The sequence below is a fragment of the Salvelinus alpinus genome, chromosome 30 (assembly GCF_045679555.1).
Source record: "Salvelinus alpinus chromosome 30, SLU_Salpinus.1, whole genome shotgun sequence".
Classification (NCBI taxonomy): domain Eukaryota; kingdom Metazoa; phylum Chordata; class Actinopteri; order Salmoniformes; family Salmonidae; genus Salvelinus; species Salvelinus alpinus.
Genome location: NC_092115.1, coordinates 21,639,880 through 21,654,287, shown reverse-complemented (window position 1 = coordinate 21,654,287; position 14,408 = coordinate 21,639,880). Strand labels below are relative to the sequence as shown.

At 42.0% G+C, this 14,408-nt stretch overlaps 1 protein-coding gene across 2 annotated transcripts; it reads right to left on the bottom strand.

Moving 5' to 3' along the window:
• Positions 1 to 3,197: 3,197 nt before the first annotated feature.
• LOC139559604 (cAMP-responsive element modulator-like) lies at positions 3,198 to 14,408 on the bottom strand. 2 transcript variants are annotated; one of them, XM_071375746.1, is made up of 8 exons: positions 14,268 to 14,408; positions 12,600 to 12,720; positions 12,168 to 12,299; positions 11,369 to 11,460; positions 11,009 to 11,151; positions 8,290 to 8,469; positions 5,391 to 5,556; positions 3,198 to 5,032 (listed from the first exon to the last, which is right to left on the bottom strand). In XM_071375746.1, the coding sequence occupies exons 2-8, from the start codon at positions 12,714 to 12,716 to the stop codon at positions 4,888 to 4,890; spliced, it is 975 nt and encodes a 324-aa protein (XP_071231847.1). In that variant the 5' UTR covers positions 12,717 to 12,720; positions 14,268 to 14,408; the 3' UTR covers positions 3,198 to 4,887. The 2 variants fall into 2 exon arrangements, with proteins under 2 accessions (XP_071231847.1, XP_071231848.1); XM_071375747.1 differs by lacking the exons at positions 8,290 to 8,469; positions 11,009 to 11,151; positions 11,369 to 11,460; ... (1 more) ...; positions 12,600 to 12,720; positions 14,268 to 14,408 and adding an exon at positions 7,386 to 7,543.

The following is a 14,408-nucleotide window of genomic DNA, read 5'->3' as shown; positions in this document are numbered from 1 at the left end:
ACTGCTCTTAGCTTTGAATGAGGACTCAACTCTTATGCAGGTTCACTTCACCTATTTTGTGGTCAGAGTTCTCTTTGCGTTCACATTACTATGTTTAGAAAGGAACCAAGATCTTTTTCCAACATTCACTCAATGCATTCTGGGTTTTTACAAAGTGCAGGACCAGCCATTCCATCAGAACATGTAATCAGACAGTTATATACACCTACTTACATTTTGGAAGCGAATAGATTGCATTTAGTTAAAATATGACATAATAATTGTAATCAGAAGATACTATTAACATGTAAATATTATTGGTAACAGAATAAATAGCAGAAGAATAACTATAGATTAAATAATGCTGTAATTGAAAATTGTACACCCGATGTAGGCTACTGCCCCTTTAAGAGCTACAATAGATTGTGTATCCTATGTTGTGATTCTCACCAAATACACTACATATGCAAAAGTATTCAATTAGTTCAATTAGTGGAATCGGCTATTTCAGCCACACCCGTTGCTGACAGGTGTATAAAATCAAGCACACGGCCATGCAATCTCCATAGACAAACATTGGCAGTAGAATGACTCGTACTGAAGAGCTCAGTGACTTTCAACGTGGCGTTGTCATAGGATGCCACCTCTCCGACAAGTCAGTTTGTCAAATTTCTACCCTGCTAGAGCTTCCCCGGTCAACTGTAAGTGCTGTTATTGTGAAGTGGAAATGTCTAGGAGCAACAACGGCTAAGGTGCGAAGTGATAGGCCACACAAGCTCACCGAATGGGACCACCGCTGAAGCGCATAAAAATTGTCTGTCCTCAGGTGCAACACTTACTACTGAGTTCCAAACTGCCTCTGGAAGCAACATCAGCACAAGAACTGTTCGTCGGGAGCTTCATGAAATGGGTTTCCATGGCCGAGTAGCCGCACACAAGCCTAAGATCACCATGCACAATGCCAAGCGTCGGCTGGAGTGGTGTAAAACTCACTGCCATTGGGGCAATGGAAATGCGTCCTCTGGAGTGATTAATCACGCTTCACCATCTGGCTGTCTGGACAAATCTCTGTTTGGTGGATTCCAGGAGAACGCTACCCGCCCCAATGCATAGGGCTGTTTTTCATGGTTCAGGCTAGGGCCCTCAGTTCCAGTGAAGGGAAATCTTAACGCTACAGCATACAATGACAGTCTCGACAATTCTGTGCTTCCAAGTTTGTGGCAACAGTTTGGGGAAGGCCCTTTCCTGTTTCAGCATAACAATCAATGCCCCGTGCACAAAGCGAGGTCGATACAAAAATGGTTTGCCGAGATTGGTGTGGAAGAACTTGACTGGCCTGCACAGAGCCCTGACCTCAACCCCATCGAACACCTTTGTGATGAATTGGAACACCGACTGAGAGCCAGGCCTAATCGCCCAACATTAGTGCCCAACCTCACTAATGCTCTTGTGGCTGAATGGAAGCAAGTCCCCGCAGCAATGTTACAACATCTAGTGGAACGACTCCCCGGTAGAGTGGAGGCTATTATAGCATCAAAGGGGGACCAACTCCATTTTAATGCCCATGATTTTGGAATGAGATTTTTGACGTGCAGGTGTCCACATACTTTGGTCATGTATGTTGTAGTTCTCACACTATTCATACCCCACAATCATAAAACAGCTTATGAAGCTTTCTTAGCCTATAGATCACATATTGGAAAACAAATAATCAGAACTAAAAACACATATTTAGGAATTTCTGTGCATCCTTGACAATCGCTAATCAATATCCAAAAACAGCACACGTTGTTTTCAGCGAACCTACACATGATCATCTTCTCTTGTGGCACCAATGTGAGGGGTTATGTCAGGGGAAACGCTGTTGCAGTAGTCTAGTGTGTGGTGCGGAAATAATGACAAGCGAATCTGGGGAGCTTTGTGTTCACATTGCCCTAGAAAAGGGAACCGAACCAAGGATTTCAAGTGAACTGAACTCAGACCACCTCTTGAATTGGTCAGTTCGGTTCAGAGCCTCTTTTGAGGGGTCTGAGTTCCTTTGGAGTGTTCACACTGGACAAAAATAAACACACTGAGTTCAAACATTTGCTGAAAGGTGTGAAAACACCCGAACACATTGTACTAGATAGGCACTTGTACATTGTGTTGACATCACAGAATATAGTGGAGGGTCACAGATTGTCTTTACAATAACAGAACAGTGAGGAAAAACAGAAGTTGTTTTAATGTTTCATTCCAAAACCCCTCTGTTCACGGGTCCAGCCCATCCACTCTGCAGTGTCCACAGACCTGAACAGGAGAGAATAATGCACTACACCTTCACACTAATACTTCCAGAGAAATTAGAAATCCAAGGCTTAAAATAACAAGAAACTTGAGGGCAGTTAGAGCAGAAACAAGGTATACAACAGTATTGTTTCCTAGCTATACTATAAAGCACTAAACTGTTCTTGCACTTGAGATAGTCTGTATCAAGGCACAGGGCGAGACCCAGATGCAGACACAGGAGGCAGATGGTTGGAGTCTTACAATGTTTAATAATCCAAAGGGGTAGGCAAGAGAATGGTCGTGGACAGGCAAAAGGTCAAAACCAGATCAGAATCCAGGAGGTACAGAGTAGCAGACAAGCTCATGGTCAAGGCAGGCAGAATGGTCAAGCAGGCAGGTACAGAGTCCAGAAACAGGCAAGGGTCAAAACCAGGAAGACTAGAAAAAAGGAGAACCCAAAAAAAGAATACAGGAAAAACACACTGGTTGACTTGACTAAACATACAAGACAAAATGGCACAGAGAGACAGGAAACACAGAGATAAATACACTGGGGAAAATAAGCCACACCTGGAGGGGGTGGAGACAATCACAGGTACAGGTGAAACAGATCAGGGCGTGACAGTCTGTGTGATATCTATATTATATATATAAGAAAATCTATTTCTTATATGCATTTCTGATGCCTGGAGTATCATAATGAATTATGTTAGAGCGTCATGAGGATCTAAGGTGTCTGGTGTAACACTTCTGTTATGAAATGTTGTGATGTCAGAGTTAAGGTATTTGAGGTGAAGAGAAATGATGTTGGTTAGTATTTGTGTTCATTCTTGTGCTTGTTATTTCAGAGGTGAGCCCAAAGGCATTGTGTGGTACAGACTTCAGTCCATATAGTGTGTCGTTTTCTGACTGAGGATTCATCTAACAAATCATTTCACTATAATTCATACTGTGGTATGGACATTTTATTAGAAATAGTATATTTTGACAATCTTCAAACATAAGAGGGATCAATACACATGAGGTGAACGTCTGGTTTTAAGAGCTTACCTGTTTGACATACTTTTCAATTCTATCCAAAACTTTTACTGAGATCAAATGTATTTTACATCTCACCTGAATTATATAACCACTGGCCTGACAACAAACATACAAAAAGACATATACCTGTAAACAGAAAGGTTATCTGGAAATTGAAAGCAAGCAGAACTGGTGTGAGGAAAGAAAACGAAGCTGCATCATGATCATCATAGTCAGGTCTGTGCTCTCATGGCCATACCTTTCAAACAGAGCAGTCATGAACTCTATTTTTACATGCCAACTGGCACACTATTACCTATTTAGTGCACTAATTTTGACCTGGGCCCATAGAACTCAGGTCAAAAGTAGTGCACTATAAAGAAAATAGTGGGCCATTTGGGACATATCATATCTGTTATGATCAACTAATTCATATAAAACGTTTATAACGAGTATCAAAATACCCAAACGTCAGCTTATCAGCACTTTCAGTGGTTCTTTTGTACAGTACACTGGCACAGCACAGTACTGTTCCGAGACACAGACAAAGGGGACAACGACTGGTGAGATTCAGCAAACATCAAATGTAGCAATTTTGTGTGGTAAAGCAGTAGTCATTTCAAGATGGTCTTGGTGAGATAAGATTCCTCCAATGGCTAGAAATATATAATTATTTAATATACACTCATCCGAGGGCCACGCCATGTTAATTTTACATTTTAAATTGAACTGTGTTGTTTGAAAAGAGACCAAGTGAAAGGCTGGGTCTTACACATTGATTCAGGTAACACGTGAAGTCATTAGACAACCCCGATTGACACTCAAACGGACAAATAAAGAATTTCAAAACTCAAATTATATCGGAAAGTGTCACACTGTCCTGTCCTGAAAGAAGAAGTCCATCTGATTTAACAAAAGGTATGTTGACAACAGCCAAGGTGAGCAGAGAAGTACAGTAATTTAAGGAGAACAACTGTAGCTAGCAGTGACAAGTAAAGATATATAGGTTTAGCCTTGTCCCAGATCTGTTTGTACTCTTGCCAACTCAAATGCTTTCATTGTCAAGCCAAATGTGATAAAAAAGTAACAAGGATTTGGCATGACAGCACAAACAGACTGGCACTCAGGCTAAGGTAGGTTGGCTTGCTGGTGAGTCTGCGTGCACTTAATGTGAACTTGCTGGCTGATAGTGAGGCTCTTCCGCAGCTTCAGCTTCTCCAATGCGGTGAGCCAATGGTGGTGAGCGGTGTGCCTTCAGGAAGCATATCTACTTCCTCTTCCTCTGCAGGCTGGCATCTCATTGGCTGCCTCCCTGCAAACAGCAGAAGCAAACGCGGCTGGGCGTCACTTGTGTATTCACATACAAGCGCGAGGACAGACAGGGGTCCTGTCCGGAGCAGGACTTGACTTCAGCCCGGAGAGCACAAGCCTATGGCCACCTAACAACCTCCGGTGCAGCATCAAATTGACTGGGCCCAAACAAGCGGAGTAAACGAGAAACAAAGACAGTGAAAGTAGTTTTTGTCCCAGTCTTTTTTTTACAGCAGTCAATCTGTAAACTCCACTCTGTGCTTTCTCAGTAGGATCTCTCTCTCTCTCCTGGCACAAGGCTGAGAGCAGCTACTCATTCTTGTGGCAGTAAATGTCCTTTAGCGCTTTGAGTTCCTCAATGAGGGTCTTGTTTTGGTTTTCCAGCACGGCCACACGGTTCTCCAGACACTTGACATACTCTTTCTTTTTCTTGCGGCACTCCCTTGCAGCCTCCCTAGAGAAGACAGAGTAAGAGACGGTCAGTGGGAGAAATCCCAGCTCTAAGCACCAATCAAAAACACTTTAGAGACTTCCCATAACATCCAGTCAACCTTTATAGATCATCAATTATCAAAGGGGTGCTTTAAAATCTACAGGAAACTGAGAATGAGGACCATGAATGATTTCGAAATCTGTTCCCCTTTTGCAGTTGTTGACCAAATTCAGAGCAACAGAGTAAAACTAGTATGTGTCCCAAAAGGCACCCGACTCCCTATATAGTTCACTACTTTTAATCAGGGCCTCTGAGAAAAAGTAGTGCACCATGCAGGGAAGAGGATGCCAATTTGGGACGCAACCTGTGTCTGTCTCACCTGTTCTTCATGAGGCGGACCTCCCTTTTGCGTGTTACCTCCTCAGTGTGCATCGGGGGATTGTGCATGGACAGGGATCCTGGGGACGCAGCCATCACCAGACCCTGGGGTAGGCCCGACGAGGTGGGCGAACGGAGCTGGTATGCTGGCATATCTCCAGTGGCAGCTAGGGGACACAGACAGAACACCAGGGTTCATTTTAATAGTACTTCTTTTAACCAAGTTTATCATTTGCACAGACAGACAGGACATCAGAATTGGAAGTGATTAAGTAATTTATTCAAACAAGGTGGTCACTGGAGAACAAATTATCACTTGCATTGACCACTTACCTATATTTAGCTCACTGGGGCAAAAACCAAGTGCTGTATTTTTTTACTCCAGCCCTTCAATCACACAGATTTCTCATCTTCTATCCACTTAGAGGATAAGCGACCATAAATTAGACATAAACGCTGAACACAAATCATGTAGATGGGTCCATTTAATAACAAAAAACAACAACTGACCACTTGTTTCATGTTTTTTCTGTTAAAACAACCAGACAAGCCCAGATTCCAACGGACCGTGAATTAAGCAAACCAAACCTCATTTAAATGTTATTTTTCTACAGACAGATTTAAGATCACAGCACAGATGCCAAATTAGGGGAAGTAGGCGGTGGGGGTGGGGTGTGGATTACTACAACTACCTCCTTGACATGTCTTTGTCAGACGATGTTAAGACAATCGTCTTTCTGGTTACTGAGTGGATAACTGCCATCCAAGTGAAAGAGAAAAGACAGTAGCACTGGCTGTAGCCTACGTTTCATTATTTGGTGATGATTCACTATTGATTCATTCATTTTTGGGTCAAACAAATCTTGTACTTGGAATGTGGTTCTGATCTGACCACTAGTATGTTGATAAATGTCTCTGACGTTTTCTGATACTCCAAAGTAAATACAGGAGAAAACTATCATCCTTATATGGCAAGAATAAACACTTATTCAAAACAACTATATTTTCACAACAAAACATTTTACTATTTTTTTCATTTATGAATTTATAATAGCCCAAATGCCACCACTGCACTTGTGTTTTAACGCAAGAGTGAGCAAGTAACAGCTTGCAGATCTAAAGGGATAAACAAGGCTGAATTCTTCTCTCTCCTGTCGTTATCGGAGTGGATGACTAAGCTGGTAGCGCTGAAGCTGTGATCACTGCTCTTTCACTGCTCCCACAGAGGGCTCTGTTCTGTCTGGAATCACAGTATGACTCCCAGCTGACGTCAATGTGAGTCTCACTCGACAGTTAGCATTTTCATTTGCCTGGCCCCATCTGGTTCCAGGAAACCGGAGTGACGTCAACGTCACCCCTCCCCCTGGCTGCTCCAGAGAAGTGTTCTGTTTTGAGTGTTTTAGGGTGCAAGCAGACAGACAGGAACTGGGTTGAGCAAGCTAACTAAACACTTATTGCCATGTTCGGTTAACATAATGTCTAACTTTTCACTACAGGAATGTTGAATGGTAATTATACAGTACTCTTGTAATGTTTTCAAGTCTCAGAGAGAGAGAAATGTGGGCAGGATGCCTCTGTAGTAGCTATCTATTAACCTGAATTAGTTAGTCAGTGCACGTCATTCAGTTTGCTATTGGTTTCCTATGCTCTCTTAAAAATACAGTATCTTGATAAAAAATACTCTGAAACACAGCTTTTGAGGCTTCCAACTAAGCCAACTGCTATGACTTAATAACTATGGTAGACTACACACACTTTTGAATAAATTCTAAAAGTTCTGTAAAGACACTTAACAATCCAAACTTTCATGTAATTACTCACAAAAAAACATGTATTTAGCCCTCTAAATACAGAAACAATGCAAGTACATCTCTGAATTGAACAACAATGCAGGTATACATTGTCTATCACTGCCAGCATGATACATTTAACTTGCTATAAAAATAAAAGTGAGAAATACTGAGAAAGGAAAACAGACTAAAAGATAGTTACATACCTGATTCAGTCTCATCTCCAGTAACAGCCATATCTTCTACTCTCTAACAATCTGGGATCCACAGTATTACACACTTTCTCTCTATCTGACTGTGTGTCTTTCTCTCTCCCTGCCTGCTCTCTACATGGAGTGGACACCCATCAACTTCGCACAAAATTACAATTAAGGACACTGATATCACAATGACATCACTGGACCTGCTGATGTCAATAAGACACCCTGCCTCTAGGCCCCTCCCCTGCTCTGCTCCTGGATCAAATGCTAAAGTGGAGCAACACAATGCAGCAAGATAGGGGAGGGAGGAAGGGTTAGCTGGATATTTTTAGACCATATGACGCAACTAGGCGACGTAGAACAAACATTAGGATATTGTGCCCAAGTGACAGCAGCCGTACTAATGTGAGCACCCTGATTGAAGCATTCCCTGGGGATTCACTTTTACTACTTGATATTATTATATGATTATTAAGCTTTTCATAAATTTCTCTGAAAAATAAGGTCAATAAATTCAGCATAATAAAGAAGTAGCCTAACAGAGAGGTTAATTAAAGGCAGAAATGTTCCAGTTATTGGATTGATAAAAATACTGACATTTTACTGAAACCCCTCATGGAAAAAAAAGTGTACATTACTCTGGTGGATATTACTCTAACTAACATAATTTGAATATATTCTACTGTTAAATCATAACACTGGTTCCATAGTAACATTACAGGGTCAACCAGTCAAACTTGACACTTTTTAGAGACAAACTAGTCAAGCTCCAGCCATTTCAAGAGCTTCCTTTTGTTCATTTACCAAATTAATGCAAACCTATACGTTGATGAATCACACTTTTCCCTACATAGTGCACTACTTTTGACCAGAGTCAAAATGGAGTTCATTTAGGTACAGTTGTTCCTACCTTGTATCACCACCTGGCCACCTTGTACAGAGAAGAACTGCTGTCCTGAGTCCCCTGCCTGGGTTGCATACTGCAGGATCTGGGGGGTACCAGAGTTGGACATGGCCAGAGTCTGTACGCCCTGCAGACCCTCACTGCCTGGGCTGGCTATCTGGATGGCTCCCCCCTGGGTGATGGCAACTGAGGAGGGACACACATTTTTAGAAGTGATGGGTTACTCAGAGGTATATTGTGGATGTTTGTGTGAATCTTATTAAAAGTTATCTGACTAAAATATAAATAGTAAATATACAGAGCTAAAATGGAGTGTGCATTTCTGACCACTGCTACAAATAGCTGATTATCAGCTGCTTCTAAGCAAGACGTTTTGGTCCATTAGATTAGATGTTTTTCTTGAAATATAGGAAAGTACTGTACTTTATGGAAGGTAAGGTCACTGGCTTATTGATGCACAACTGTAACCTGGAGAATTTGGCCTCCACAATGAATCCTCTGTTTAAGATCTCTTACACAATAACACAAACTGGATATAAAAATGAATGTCAGGGTTCTCCCCAGGATCTTTTCAGAAGGTGGTGCTGTGGAGTACGGCGCGGGGGAGGCCCCGAAAAGGGCCAGTGTCACTTTTGAGTCCAAAGCATGTGGACACCCCTTCAAATTAGTAGATTCGGCAATTTCAGCCACACCTGTTTCTCTAAGAACGGGATCGGCTAGTGCTGAAAAATCGTCTGTTCTCGGTTGCAACACTCACTACCGAGTTCCAACGTCAGCACAAGAACTGTTCGTTGGGAGCTTCATGAAATGTGTTTCCATGGCCGAGCAGCCGCACACAAGCCTAAGATCACCATGCACAATGCCAAGTGTCGGTTGGAGTGGTGTAAAGCTCGCCACTGGACTCTGGAGCAGTGGAAACGCATTCTCTGGAGTGATGGATCACGCTTCTCCAACTGGCAGTCCGACAGACAAATCTGAGTTTGGCAGATGCCAGGAGAACACTACCTGCCCGAATGCATAGTGACAACTGTAAAGTTTGGTGGAGGAGGAATAATGGTCTGGGGCTGTTTATGGTTCGGGCTAGGCCACTTAGTTCCAGTGAAGGGAAATCTTAACGCTACAGTATACAATGACATTCTCAACGATTTTGTGCTTCCAACTTTGTGGCAACAGTTTGGGGAAAGCCCCTTCCTGTTTCAGCATGACAATGCTCCCGTGCACAAAGTGAAGTCCATAGAGAAATGGTTTGTCGAGATCGGTGTGGAACAACTTGACTGGCCTGCATAGAGCCCTGACCTCAACAACTTTGGGATGAATTGGAATGCTGACTGCGAGCCAACCCTAATCGCCCAACATCAGTGCCCAACCTCACTAATGTTCTTGTGGCTGAATGGAAGCAAGGCCCCGCAGCAATGTTCCAACATGTAGTGGAAAGCCTTCCCAGAAGAGTGGAGGCTGTTATAGCACCAAAGGGAGGACCAACTCCATATTAATGCCCATGATTTTGGAATGAGATGTTTGACGAGCATCACGTAGTGTATTTACACTACCGTTCAAAAGTTTGGGGTCATTTAGAAATGTCCTTGTTTTTGAAAGAAAAGCACATTTTTTGTCCATTATTATAACATCAAATCGATCAGAAATACAGTGTAGACATTGTTCATGTCGTAAATGACTATTGTAGCTGGAAACAACTGATTTTTATGGAATATCTACATAGGCGTACAGAGGCCCATTATCAGCAACCATCACTCCTGTGACTCCTGCCTAGAAGGCCAGCATCCCGGAGTCGCCTCTTCACTGTTGACGTTGAGACTGGTGTTTTGCAGGTACTATTTAATGAAGCTGACAGTTGAGGACTTGTGAGGTGTCTTGTCTATAATTAGATACATGCATTAGCATTCTCTCAAGATGCTGAAAGAAAGAAATCCTATTTTTTCACTCCTGTTTCCAAGTCAACATTTAGCCTCCATTTGGTTTATAATTTTCCTGCAAGAAATGCTTAATTCTGCAGGAGTTATTGTTAAGGCTGTGTGAGAGGTTATAGACCTACAGTCAGTGTCCAGATTTCAGTTTCCATTTAACCCATCTGAACACTAGGTTACAGTTCCCTTGACATGCTATCATCACACATAACATAACACTGCTATCATCCTCTTTTACCACTTCACCAAATCTTTACCAAACATTACTTTTCTGTCCCTCCCTTCTCTTTATTTTCAACTCGTCATTTTGCTGCTTTTCTCTTATTTAATTAAATGTCAATATTGTCCTTTTTGCATCTGTGGATCGACGTTAACATTTTCTGCCCGTTCCTAAAAGCATTTGGTGATAGGCGTGTAGTCTATTTGGTACGTGTCCAGTTTGGCCCTAAAGGTTAGGCTTACGCACTAATACCAGATAGCCTAAAATAATTTAAGAAAAACCCAAATTTAGCCTATAGATATAATTTGCACACAAATTATACATTTATGTATTTTTTAAGGTATTGTTTTCACTTTATTCAACCACACAATATTTAATAACCCTAAACCCGCCCACCCCTCAGATATAACTGCGGTTATGAGTCAACCCGTGCGTCACCAACTCTTACATTCTTTGGGGAGAACCCCGAATGTCACAATAGTGAGTGCACGTCAACATTTTGACCATAGTTGCGTCCTAACTATGGCAACCTATTCCCTGTATGGTGCACTACTTTTGACAAGAGCCTAATGAAACTCACTGTATTGGCCGCTGCTGGTCTGATAGATTGAAGTTGGCACTTGAACTGAAGGCACACTGGAGGATGGAACCTCATCTTCAGGTTTCTCTTCCTCGATTCTCGGAATTGAGGAGGAATCTGATGATAGTTCATTGAGGATTTTTCTGAAAGAGGAAAGCACGTAATAAACTACTCTGCTTCGATTGCTTTGAAATGTCATTGCTTGTTAATCAAATTACATCTTGTTCCCTTTATAGTGCACTACTTTTAACCATGGCCCATAGGTCTCTGGTCAAAAGTAGTGCACTATATAGGGAATAAGGTGTCCTTTGGGGAAAAAAATGTTTGTTTCATATTTGCAACGTTTTTATGTCTACCAACCGATAAGATGGGCGTCTTGAGAGAATCTCTCTTCTTTTCTGTGTGTCTGTGACTGCTGACTCCCCATCTTCAAGCCCAGCTATGGAGGTTATCTGGAGCAAAGAAAAACACTATGAAGTCTTAAAGTAATGCATAGATATGATCCCTGTGTACAGTCACCTCCCTCCATTTAAAATACCTTACTGAATACTGAAAAATAAAAGTCATTCCCAGTGCCGAAAACAAATTTGGACAATAGTAGAAATCTCAGGTTGTTTCCTAAATGACACACTATTCCCCCACAGGGCTCTGGTCAAAAGTAGTACACTATATAGGGAATAGAATGCCATTTGGGACATATTCTCTGTAATTTAGAGAATAAAGGACAACTAGGGTGACATCATGTGCTGATTTGTCTAATGAAAGCAAACAGTGTGTTGTCTTAGAGACAGTCAGACACAATACAACATTCTGTGTACATGAAGGTTAAACTTTGTGCTTTTGCTAACTTCAATGCTGTCATTGTCAAGCCAAGCATGTTTGGAATGACAAAGAGTGACAAGATTTTGGCATGATGGGACAAACAGACTGGCACCCAGGCTAAGAAACTACAGCTACAAGTACATAAAACCATTCTTTGGTTTTTCTATGGGGAAAAATAACTACTCAGTAAAATAACACAATGCAGATTTGACTGAATTTAGCCAAGAAGGAGTGACTTGAGGCTGTATCCCAAATGGCATATATTCCCTATATAGATCACTGGTCAAAAGTAATGCACTATATAGGAAAAGGGAAGGGATGGAGCTCTATTAGCTACCTGCACATTCTGCATCTGTGGTGACTGGATGACAGAGGCCTGAGGAGCCTGGATGACACCCTGAACATGAACTGTCTGCCCACTAGGTAACTGCACCACTGTCATGCCAGCGGAGTCTCCTGTTCCTGAAACCTAGAGGAAGATGAGAGATGTCCAATTGTTTTACAAGCAATTTAAACAATATTTGAGAAATATTTGAGGAAAGTAAACTCTATCATCAGTACGTCTAAACTAGCTTGAGTGCCAGTCCGTTTGTGCCATCATGCAAACGCCTTGTCATTTATTGTCATGTTTTGCTTGACAATGAGTTATGGAGTTGGCAAAAACACAAACAGATCTGGGACCAGGCTATTTAGACCCCGATACACATCTGAATTATAAGAGTGATGATGAGTGACATTGGCCACAACACACACTTCACAAAGTATCTACCTGAGTGATTACTGCAGTGGGTGAGTTGGATTCACTCTGACTTGGATCTTCATCAGACAGAGAGTCATCAAAACGTCCCTCCTGGTTTGACGACGCAACCGCTGTGTCCATGGTCATCGGACTGGAAATGTCAGGAAATTAGGCTAAGCACAATTAGTCTACTTCGCTTGTTTTTATAAGTTTAAGGTTATTTTAAAATACAGTGAGCTCCATAATTATTGGGACAGTGACCATTTCGTTTTTTTGACTTGGATTTGGATTTGACTTGGATATGAAATTATACAATGACTATGAGGTTAAAAGTCAGCTTTAATTATTTGAGGGTATTTTCATCCATATCGGGTGAACCGTTTAGAAATTACAGCACTTTTGGTACATAGAGGACCAAAAGTATTGGGACAAATTCACTTATTTTTTTTATTTAACTAGGTAAAGAACAAATTCTTATTTACAATGACGGCCTACCCCGGCCAAACCTGGATGACGCTGAGCCAATTGTGCGCCGCCCTATGGGACTCCCAATCACGGCCGGATGTGATACAGCCTGGATTCGAACCAGGGACTGTAGTGACACCTCTTGCACTGAGATGAAGTGGCTTAGACCGCTGCGCCACTCAGGAGCCTGCCACTCGGGAGCCTATATGTGTATTAAAGTAGTCAAAAGTCTAGTACTTGGTCCCAAAGTACACAAAGTTAGGTATTCTCCTGTGCTGTAACCATACTTTGTAACCATCATTGTAATGGTTGAAATGGAACAGAATCAAACATGTGGTTTCCATTTATTTGATACCGTTCCATAGAATCCATTCACACCATTACAATAACCCCGTCCTCCTATAGCTCCTCCCACCAGCCTCCTCTGATATGCCATCAAAGTTCCAAGAACTCTTCATAAAGTTTAAGTCAAGTGGCCTTCAAGTCAAGCATTACAAGAACACACTTAAACCAAAAGGTTGATGTGATTGTGAATCAAATGAATGTATTCGATGCAATGTAGTGTTAAATATGGCAGTTGCTATTGCTTGGACCTTGGTTCATATTTTCACTAAACTTTCCCCCCCATGGAGCAAACAGGTGCCTGTCTGAATTCGAAATGGGAGGAGTCTTGTTTCTAAGCTGTCTGAACTGGTTAGTTTGTACCTGTAGCGAGGTTGTTACATATGAAACTTTCTGCTACATCTGTAGCCATATTCAGCACCTAAAGAAGATACATTGGGTACATTAAAAGGTCTTGCTGACAACCACAATGTATTTTCTTCAGTAGCTGGCTAACGACAGAGAACGCGAATGGAGTTGCGTCGTTTAGCTATGCAGCTGTTCGATAGAAATTGCGACTCGCACCGAAAAGCATTAGGGGTGGTAACGTTAGCTTTAGATAATGTGACTAGCAGCTAGCTAGTAGAAGGGAGTTACAGAAAAAGTTAAGTAATAATATACGGTCACTGGTTGGCAAGCCAATTATCGCTGTATACCATGTCAGCTAGCAAGCCAAACACTGTTGCATTTGTTTTTGTGCATGAAGTTGTTCAGCTGGCTAGCAAGCAGGAAGTAGATTCGACTGCGAATCGAAAGTTTGTCCATGCGTCAGTGTAAACCGTGAACGTTCTGTCTGGTCTCTCCTTTTTTTCTGGGCTTGTCCCGCGAGTAGGCTACAGTGTAATAACTTACCAAAGTTATAAATTACGTAGTCAGACTCGTCACTAATTATGGTAGGAGTGGATGGCTCGAGCCACGTAGTCCCCACGTCAGTCCTGATGATGCAGCGCTAAAATGTCGACCAAGCACTCGTCCCCTCCAACTGAACACTAC

Coding starts and splice junctions, on each gene's coding strand:
- LOC139559604 (XM_071375746.1), bottom strand. CDS start 12,716: ATGACCATGGACACAGCGGTTGCGTCGTCAAACCAGGAGGGACGTTTT. Junction 11,152..11,368: donor TCAAGACGCCCATCTTATCG/GTTGGTAGACAT, acceptor TTCCTCTTTCAG/AAAAATCCTCAATGAACTAT. Junction 8,470..11,008: donor GACCAGCAGCGGCCAATACA/GTGAGTTTCATT, acceptor GTCCCTCCTCAG/TTGCCATCACCCAGGGGGGA.